Genomic DNA, 10,839 nt, shown 5'->3' on the forward strand with positions numbered 1-10,839 from the left:
TGCATAAATATATAAATATTTTATCTTCCATATTTTTGTTATTTAATTAAATTTATTTTCAATTTTTGATAATTTAATATAATTTATACTATTCAACCACTATAATGCTATCTATCAATCTAAATACTCAAACGCTCTCTTTTACTACACCATCTTTTCTATCCCCTATCTTTAATTGCTTTCTTTTTAACTGCCTTTTTTACAACCGATGATAATTTTTTAACCGACTTGTTTAAACATGGTCACCAATCAGATCCACTATCTCTAAACCATTTTTTTTAATCGTCGTTGTGTTTAATATATGTTATTATGGACTTTAAAAAAAAAATTATTATCTATTTCATTCATTATCTACCATTAAGAACGTCTAAATTTGTTGCATGAGACAGATTTGTTATATAAAGGTTAAATTCGAATGGGCCTAGCTCGAAATATCAAGATTTTGGCCCAATGATATCCATGCATGCAAACTTAGCAAATCTTTGGTTTATTTAACCTAATTTTAATTACAGTATTTGGATTATCGTTTTTAATGTGTATTGTATGATTGCATCTATTGTAATATGTACGCGCGCGAACAATTATTATTTTGCTAGACATAGTCGTCATAGTGGTGAAACTTTATCTTTGTAGGAAATGGAATTTCTAAGCTGGCTAAATAGTGTTCTGGATTCTCGAGGGACCCTGTCATCCCTTAAAATAATGTTGTTTATATATAAACTATATAGGTATAAGTATACTATTTCTCTTCGGATGTAAGGTGAAACATATTTGCTTTTGTATATAATCAATCTAATCTTGTAAACATATAGTATGATGACAATTAAGATGATGATACTAATTGTAAAAAGGGAGAAAGGGTGTTGTCTGGTTGGAGTTTTTATCCAACGAGCCTAGTAACAAGATACATACATACTCATGGCTACATCTTTAGCACCTCACAGGCTCACACTGTGTTACGACGGACGCCCTATATCAGAAAACTCAAAACCATGTTATAAAAAAAGGTCAAAGTCAATAAATCACGCGATGAATTGCATTAAATGTGTAATAGCATAATAATCAGAAGTCAGAACACTGAGTTGTTTTTTATTTCATTTTGATAACAATGATAGACGACAAAATGAACCGTAATTTCAAAATTTTCCGAAATTGTTTTTTTTTTTTTGTCGGCATTCCGAAATTGTTTAACTCCTCTTTTCTTGTTTTATCGACAATTATGGAAAATTACATTTTTTTTGTTAAACAGAGATGTTTGGTCCGACAACGTGACGGTAAATCCTCCACTGTCTTCGCTTAAGGACAAAAAACGATAATTAGTATCTTTTACCTTCTTCTCTGTTTTTTTTACTTACACAACTTATTTCATCATTTTAGTTTTTATAATTTTATTCTTTTCATTTTTCATACACAACTCCTAAATTTGAATTTGCATAGTAGTAACGGTAATATTAGTAACTTGGTTAAATGATTATATGTGACATGATTATTGAATAAACAGATCTTGTATTTCACTAGAGCACATCTTAGGGATATAATAAATAATCATTGACATAAAACTACTTTATCTACTAACTTTATAAGTTTTCTTATCCATTTTTAAATGAGTAAGATTATTATAATTATAAGAGAAAGAGAAAGACAAAGAGATTGATATTTTTCTCTTTATATTATAAAAAAATGCATGGGAGTCCAAAATCAGATAGATACTTGAAAACACTCCAACCCCACAATGATCGACAAAATATTTCTTTTAGATGGCTCAATTTTTTATTTTGATTTTTTTTTTCTAAGTTCCGATTTTTGTTTTTAATAAAAATATCAAACATGAAATAAGAAGAGATAAAAAAAAAAAAAAAAAAAAAAAAAAAAAAGAAAAAGAAGAAAGAAAGAAGAAGAAAAGGCTCCTTTGTCTCGGAAGAACCAAACCTTTTCTTTCTTTCTTTCCACACGAAAGAGTCTCACGGCTAACACTGTCTCTTTCGTAAAAAAACAGATCGACGGCGTAGTAACTCTCTCCGGTGAACTCTCCTCAGCCATTAGATAAGTATCCACAAGTGTTGATGTAAAAAGAAAGTTTTTTTTTTTTTTTCTTTTTTTAAATGTAAAGTTTTTTTTTGTTTGTTGTTTCTTTAAATTTTTAATCCGTTCGTTATCAGAAAAAGTAGGTAGCAAAAAAAGAAGAAGAGATTTTTATTTTTACGAAAAGCAGATTGACTGGTAGCTGAAGAACAACGGAGGAGAATTTTAGAAAGAAAAAGAGTAAAAAAAAAATTAAAAGCCCCGTAAAGGTTGAATCTTGGTTGACGAAATTTTTCTTCATTTATTTCATTTTTTTTTCATTCTAAAACTTTTATTTATTTATTCAAGAATCAATCAGTTAAGAAACAACAAAAGTGAGATTTTTTCTCTTTGTTTTGATGTAACAAAAAAAAAAAAAAGATGCCGGTAGATTTAGATAACTCCTCTACAGTCTCCGGTGAAGCAAGTGTTTCAATCTCATCTACCGGAAACCAAAACCCACTTGTTAACTCCACCGGAAAGAAGAAACGTAACCTCCCCGGCATGCCTGGTATTTTTATTATTATTATACGCTAATTTAATCCAAAATTTTTATTATTACAACAACTTACAATTTTTGTTTTTTTAAAATATATTTTCAGATCCAGAGTCAGAAGTGATAGCTTTATCACCAAAAACTCTACTAGCTACGAACAGATTCGTTTGTGAAATCTGTAACAAAGGGTTTCAAAGAGACCAGAACCTACAGCTTCACCGTCGTGGTCACAATTTACCGTGGAAGCTTAGACAGAAGTCGAGTAAAGAAGTGAGGAAAAAAGTCTACGTTTGTCCTGAAGTTAGTTGTGTCCATCACGAACCCTCACGTGCTTTGGGAGATCTAACTGGAATCAAGAAACACTTTTGTCGGAAACACGGTGAGAAGAAGTGGAAATGTGATAAATGTTCCAAGATATATGCTGTTCAGTCTGATTGGAAAGCTCACTCCAAGATTTGTGGTACTAAAGAGTATAAATGTGATTGTGGTACTCTCTTTTCTAGGTAACAAATTTTTCATCAAACGTGTATTATTAAAAAAAAAGAAAAAAAAAAACCATAACTCAATCTAATGTTTTCAAGTGGTTTTTGTGTTGTTAGGAGGGATAGTTTTATAACGCATAGAGCGTTTTGTGATGCTTTGGCTGAAGAGAGTGCAAGAAGTAATAATCATAGTCAGAGTAAGAAACAGAGACCAGAAATTTCGACCCGGACAAAACCGGTACCCGACCCGATTCCTGCTCCGGTGGATACTGAGTCTGCTAAAATCAAATCTTCCTCGACTTTGAAGCAATCAGGTAAACACTCTCTTGTAAGAGATCTAGATTAGGAAAAAAATTTGGTTATTTTTTTGTCGCTACATTTCTTTGTTTTTAGCTTAAAATGAAGATGGTAAAGTTACTAAAGTAGTATCTGTGTTAATACGGTCGGTGTGATCTTGGAGTTTAGTTAGGTGTTGTTCTCTTGTCCGTAGTGATGTATTATTTTATCTGTTACCTGATTAAGAACATAATTCGTTTGGTAAGTTTAGTAGTTGTTCAATAGCTGATTATATTGGTTCTTTATGATAAAGAATTCAAAGATATGATTGTTTTGTCATTTTTTTTACATTTTTTTTTGGAATTGAAAAGTATCAAACTTTATGTTAATGACTTATTATGACTCTTATGATATACAGATTCTCCGAAAACCCCTCCTGATATCGTTCAAGAAGCTCCAAAACCGACCGGTTTAAATGTTACACGCAACTGTGTTTTCGCTGGCTTATTTGAATCTTCCACGGCTTCTCCAAGTATATATACAACATCTTCTTCTTCAAAGAGTCTATTTGCGCCATCTTCGTCCATCGAACCTATATCTTTGGGTCTCTCAACAGGTCATGGATCATCGTTTCTCGGGTTAAATCGGTTCCAAGCTCAGCCTGCGATGTCAGCAACCGCTTTACTTCAAAAAGCAGCTCAAATGGGAGCAGCTTCTTCGGGTGGTTCATTGCTTCACGGATTAGGGATAGTTTCATCAAGTTCATCTTCAATGGACGCAATAGTTCCTCATGGACTAGGATTAGGACTGCCTTGCGGTGGCGAAAGCAGCTCGGGTTTGAAAGAGCTCATGATGGGGAATTCATCCGTGTTTGGTCAGAAACAAACGACATTAGACTTTCTCGGATTAGGTAGAGCGGTTGGTAATGGAAATGAACCAAGCAATGGACTATCCGCTCTAGTTGGAGGAAGCAGCGGCATCGACATGGCGACGACATTTGGATCAGGAGAGTTTTCTTCAGGGAAAGACATTAGTAGAAGAAAATCATAAGTAGAGTAAATCAATATGTTTGAGAAATTGTGTGTGGGGGGGGGGTTAGATGTTCTTGTTCAATAGTTGTAGTGTGAGTTGAAAACTTCCCTTTGAAAGAAAGGGTTTCAATATTTAATATATATTGCAATCAATTAATCACACTCTACTCCATCTGATTTCTTGTTCTTAAACGCAAATGTTGACGAGTGATGATGATTATTGACTCTAATCGAATAAATGACATGAAAAATGCAATAAATATTCGATATACCAAAAAGTAAAAAGAAAAAAGATAGATTCGATAAAAGATTTTTTGCTGTGCCAATCGTATCGTACGTACTACGTAGGTCCATTATGATAATATGATATAGTGACATGTTATTATCACGATAAGACAACACTAATAGCCCATTTAAATCTCTTAATACAAACGGATTTAATAATGACAATAGCCATAATTTTTATAAGCCCATTTATCTCAATGTAGGCCTAAAAAATTCCAACACAATAATAGTATAGTACTTCTGAATTAAATACGAAGAAGCCCACGTGTCAATTCGATTGTTTTCTTTGAAGATTTTTTATCATAACTTATATAACTTATAGGTAAAATCAATGTTTTGAAATCCGATCGGATAATGAACCGGACTAGCTCTCGGATTACTGAGTTATCGGATCAACTGGGTTCGAGCATGGATCAATTGAGTAAAATATGTTTAATGTATTTATATAAAATAAACATTTTTAAAAATATTATATAAAAAAATATTATGTTTAATAAAGTATGAAGTTTAATAATAATAATAAAATGATTAAATTTTTTAAATCTAAATTAAAAAATAAAGAGCATTAATAAAATATCTCCAAAAACAATAAATTGTTCTTACGCAAAGTATGAGAGATGACAAAGAAGTTGAAGATGAGAGATGTGTCGTGAGTTATGTGTGTTGCCGTTTAAGCTGTAAAAGAATAAAAAATTCTAAAATAATTGAAACTGTGAATCCTTATACTTTTTTTTCAAAAATCAAGTAGATTTTTTTTAACCGCTAACTGGTCGGGTCAACTGGTTCACCGAGTCGCGGGTTAATAACGGTTTTTTAGGTTTTATTACTACCAGTTATTAGCACTATACCCGAACCGATGAAATCTCTGGGTCGCGGATTAACCAGTCGGACCGGTCGGTCTGGGCTGGGCGTGAAAACACGGGGTAAAATTAACCTTCTACTTTTACATCTCTATTCACAAATCTATTGTTGTCTCTTTAACGAAGTTTTTTTTGTCTTTTAACTTGGAAATGAAAAATTAAATTGGCTAATCTACTAATTACAATGCATCAAGGGGTGGTTCCATATACTCTTAATATCCTACCGAAATATTTGATTAGAAGTATTGAGGTTGGAAGACTATTTAAATAGACTACAAACAGAAAAACAACATTATATTATGTAGCAATGGAACCATGTAGTACTCTTCGATTGAAAGTTCTTGTATAATAACGCTATTATAAATTGTATATACAAAAACCTAAACTAGAAAGAGTTTATAGCATCTAGTCTTCTTATTTAGACATATTCATGTAAATGTATAATATGCATGTTATTATTTAAATTGTATACTTAATCAATCTATATTAACATTTTCACAGCAATTTTAGCAAAAAAGACTTGAAGTTTAAAATTATTTATAAGGAATGTCATTGTAATTATTACCTTAAAAAAATCGAATAAAGCAAAAATCAGGATAATCTTTCCATATCCATCCAAAAATCTTGAGTCGGGTATAATATTCCCAAAATTATCTCGAATTTCAATGCTATTTAAACAAAACAAACAACATTTAATATTTTAAGATTATAGAAACTAGAATATATTAATTACATCTTCGATTTTGATTATATCGGAACTGGAAATTATAGAATTAGTAGCAAATGGAAAACCAATATCTTATCATATGGTTTCAAAAGTTACTAACTCACCAGATCGTGACATGTGTCAATTTCAAAAATTACTAACTCATCAGATCGTGACAAGTGTCAATTTTACACAAATTTTTAATTTTAAAAGAAGAAAATCTTACTAACTCACCAGATCGTGACACGTGCCAATTTCAAAAAGTTACCAACTCATCAGATCGTGACAAGTGTCAATTTTACATAAATTTCTAATTGGAAAAGAAAAAATCTTTTTAAAAAATCAAGAAATAAAAAAATTACTAATAAAATTTTTTTATTATAAAAAGATGATGACATGTGTCAAGTATACTGATGAAATGTTGACATTTGTCAAAAATTATTATTTTTTCAAAACAGCTAATTAAGATTATAGTATTAAATCTACATAAAATTTACATGTTTATATCTAAAAAAAATTTCCTAAATCAAAAAGGAAAATTAATAAAATAATATATCTTTCATTGTATGCTAATTATATTATAAGTATTTTTTAATTAGATTTTGACATGTATAAACAAAAAAATAATTCATTAAACATGTATATTATTATTAATCAATAAATAGAGAATAACAAATCTAAAAGGAATAACATAAAGTATGTTAAAAGAATTGTTATTTTCGAAACGTAATATGACAGCTAATTAAGTAAATAACATTATACCTACATAAATTTACATGTTTAGAAAGCTTTGATCTTTGATTTTTTCCTAATATAATTTTGCTTATCTATTGTGGGTCTTTTATTCGTGCAAGTTCTTCAATGGAAGCTATCATATGCAATAAAATGGAATCAAAATATATAAAGCCCGCTAAATTAATCGAGGATGGAGATACTGATGGATGTTCCAAAAGTGATTCTACAATTAGTAGCATTATAAGTTTCGAAGATTAATCGATGGTTGATGTTTCTGGTCAAAATCTAGAGTTTTCTCTTCTGGATAATGTCAATGATTCCGGTACTGAAACAAAAGCTACTTGATCGAGTAATTGAGAAGCGATTTTGAAATTTGGGAAGTTAGAACTGTAAACCATTTTAAAATTGGTTTCAAACCGGATTTATGTGGTTTTTTATCGGATTTGGTTCGTAAACCGTTTAAACCCATGTATTATAGAGAAATATATGAGAACTTTTGATTGGGTAGAAATAAGTTGAGAACTTACGATTCGAGAATATTTGAGACGAGGTCATAGTTCTAAGTAATTTTGGTACAATGCGATACTTCTGAGGAGTAAACAGGTCATCGATCCTTTAACGTGATTATGATATATATCATGTTTTGATTGTTTATAAAGTTTATATTTTGAATTGTTTATAATTTTCAAATTTTTAATTTTATTATGTTATATTAACTTTCTTTAATAAAATTTTTTTATTGGATTGGTCATAAAATCATTGTACTCGAGTAGATAATTTTCACCGGTTGTTCATCTAAAATATCTTTGGAATAAAAAAATATATGGTTAAAAAAATTATGTCACAAAACAATTTTAGCAATTATAAGAACTATAATTATGCCAAAATGAAAGTAAAGCAACATAAAATTTGCTTAATTTGTTTAAAAGATATTTTAGGTGTTGATAAAGAGCATATTTTAACAATAAAATAATTTTGGGTGTAAGAGCATATTTTTAATGGTAAAACATACAATAAAATTGTACATGGTTATTAATTATATGTTGTTTTGATGAATTCTTTGCATGTAAAATATTTTGTAATAAGTTGTGAACTGTTCTTGAAATTTGACAATAATAATATTTGTAATGATGAGTATTTGGCAAAAGTTTTGGTGGGGTATAAATTAGCTTTAGATTATTGTAATAATTGTTATAGTATATTTAAAATGTAAAAATATAAATAAGTTTATGAAGCTAAATACAAATATGATTTTTTTCTCTAACTAAAATTATTAAAATATTTACTTCAAGAAATATTTTTTGTTTCTGGTTTTTAAGGGTTTAGGATTTATTTACTTCAACAATTTTAAAACCCCCACATCGTGGGGGCCCTTATCTAGTATTCTATAATTTCCAGTTCCAGCTTGGGTTCCATAACACAATAACCGCGACCCTAGATCATCCTCCTCCTCATCGCCATGATTCCACGTTACACATTACCTGCACCACAAAAACAATGAGATGCGTGAGTATTACCAGAAATACCCAGTGAGGCGATCCTCCCATCTACGAGCTATACACACAAGCAAATCAAAAGTACAACCACAAATAAAACATAACAAACCAGTCATTAAACAGAACACTCAATAACACATTCACCACACTTACACATCATCACACAAAACAAGTTATACAACCCAATCGCTTAGATAAGCTCATGGTCACACACTCACCTTAACAACTGATTCACGAAAATAACAACAACCAAAAGAGAGGCTCTCCAATATCCAAGAACAACCAAACTCGTTCCTACAATCAATCACAACAATAAACAAACATTGAAAACAAACTGCCAGAAAAATCAGAAAAGAACAATCTCACAAGTGAAACCACGAAATCAAAACGAACCGTTAACTTTCTAATCCCTCCGGTGCAAAGCAAGGTATATATGTCCCGAAGCTTCCCACTAAATTTCAGCACGATCAGATCTCAGATGAAACCGCAATCGGTCTCCAAAACACCCGCTGGTCTTAATCCGCGACTGAGACAAAACGCCCCACGAAACTGCCAATATCTCCTATAATATTAACTCAAATTCACTTCTGTAAAAAGGAGAGTGTACGAATCTCTTAGCTACAACCCTACCAAAAATCAATACCTTTTGAAACGTTTTGAGTAATCGGATATTCCTTCTCCCAAACCCTGACAGTTCTGTTTCTCTCATTACTCTAAAGAAAAAGCTTCATCTCCTTCTCTTCCTCCTTTACACTAAACAACAAGAGTTCTCTCTCTCAAAACAATGTCGAAAATAGCAAAAACAGGAGAGGAGGCGTCCTCTTATTAACAAAAAGAGTTTTTGGTTTAATAATAATAAACCATGATTTAATTCGATTAAACCAAGATTTCTTTAAACCAAAATTAATTAAACCATCATTTGATTTAATTAATAAATCGACCAGCTTAGTAAACCAACCGCAAATTAAACCGACTTCACTCCAATTTTCGATATAAACTTTCATATTTCATATTTTTCGGGGCACGGACGTTACAATTCTCCCCCTCTAACAAAAGATTCGTCCTCGAGTCTGAACACACCGCCACTCATCCGCAAAACTCATCAAGTCTACCGCAACCAGGACACCACTGGTCCACACAATCCTGACCCCACTGGTCAATCCAAACCATACTCTCCCAATTATCACCACTCTGGCCCCCCCGACCAGCATACACCTGACCCTCCCGGTCAACACACAGAAACCCCGAGATTGAACCCCCATCAACCTCGAGATCCGCATCCGATCCCAACCGGACACCTGAGATTGAACACCCATCAATCTCATAAATCCACATCCGGTTACCATGCTTATCCCCACGTATTTGACACTTTTGCCACCAACTCATCTGCTCTTAGGTCACAACCTTCAAGCCATACCAATCACACTCTCAAACCCCCCGTCTTCGAGCCATACCGTCTCACTCTCGGGTCGTCACCCTCGAGATCTCGATACCAGGAGAACCCCCATCTCCTCAGGAAAACCCCCATCTCCTCTGCCACTCTCAGGACCACAGTCCCTCGAGCTATCGGTATCTAGGGAACCCCGTCCCCTCAGGAGAACCCCCATCTCCTCATGAGCTGTTCAGGACCCCCCGTCCCTATAGCAACGGTCATAACGTCTATAAGTATTTCACCAACCGGGACCACCCCCCGTGATCAGCGTAGAACATCTCAATGTCCTACCAACACCATACTCTCTCCCAGAATAACACCACCGCCATGGCCACCCCCAGGCCTTACTACAAACACCCAAAACATTTTGGTGTTCACACACACCCTTTCCAAAAATAGCTTTTCCGCTGGGCAATTATCCACAGCAAATCATCAATACGAGCGTAATAAAACAAACAAGTACCATACGTTCGCATATTCTGAATCACCACATCAAATGCTTTGCAAGCCGCACTTTCCACAAATAGGTAAGCTTTAACTATTCATAAAACTTCCTATTTTTAGAACCCTCATATTCTCTTAACACCGTGACACCACCAATCAAAACAAAAATCCTTGAGAACTGATCAACTCAACTGTGACCACTCCTCAGGTCATCCTCTACACATTCTCGCCACTCCAGGCATTTCACATCCTCTTTCCAAAAATAGACAAGTCCTAACTATCTATAGAACTTTCTATGTATGGTAACTTTCCATTTATAGAAAATTTTTATTTATGGAAACTTTCCATTTATAGAATTCCCGGGCTATTTCCTTTCCACATGACCCACAAGTCAAAAATCCAAACGAACTCCATTTGCAAAACATCTACACCCACAATTCACCGCCCACGGTATTTCCTGATACCGGCGTGATCTACCACTTTCCAACAACTTCTCAATAGCCGACTGCACCTTCCGCACATAAGCTAAAAACAC

The 10,839-nt window shown here is 32.9% G+C and overlaps 1 protein-coding gene across 2 annotated transcripts; it reads left to right on the forward strand.

Moving 5' to 3' along the window:
• Positions 1-1,700: 1,700 nt before the first annotated feature.
• Positions 1,701-4,506, forward strand: LOC104780895 (zinc finger protein GAI-ASSOCIATED FACTOR 1). 2 transcript variants are annotated; one of them, XM_010505435.2, is made up of 5 exons: positions 1,774-2,572; positions 2,664-3,060; positions 3,157-3,353; positions 3,734-3,847; positions 3,932-4,506. In XM_010505435.2, exons 1-5 carry the CDS (start codon positions 2,443-2,445, stop codon positions 4,363-4,365), a joined length of 1,272 nt encoding a protein of 423 aa, XP_010503737.2. In that variant the 5' UTR covers positions 1,774-2,442; the 3' UTR covers positions 4,366-4,506. The 2 variants fall into 2 exon arrangements, with proteins under 2 accessions (XP_010503736.2, XP_010503737.2); XM_010505434.2 differs by having other exon boundaries at positions 1,701-2,572; positions 3,734-4,506.
• The last annotated feature ends 6,333 nt before the right edge of the window (positions 4,507-10,839 follow it).

The sequence above is a fragment of the Camelina sativa genome, chromosome 4, assembly GCF_030686135.1.
Source record: "Camelina sativa cultivar CO46 ecotype springtype chromosome 4, ASM3068613v1".
Taxonomy (NCBI): domain Eukaryota; kingdom Viridiplantae; phylum Streptophyta; class Magnoliopsida; order Brassicales; family Brassicaceae; genus Camelina; species Camelina sativa.

Excerpts from the sequence above, each read along its gene's own strand:
- LOC104780895 (XM_010505434.2), top strand. The coding sequence starts at position 2,443 with ATGCCGGTAGATTTAGATAACTCCTCTACAGTCTCCGGTGAAGCAAGT. Across the intron at positions 2,573-2,663 it reads TAACCTCCCCGGCATGCCTG|ATCCAGAGTCAGAAGTGATA; the intron begins GTATTTTTATTA and ends ATATATTTTCAG. Across the intron at positions 3,354-3,733 it reads CTCGACTTTGAAGCAATCAG|ATTCTCCGAAAACCCCTCCT; the intron begins GTAAACACTCTC and ends TATGATATACAG.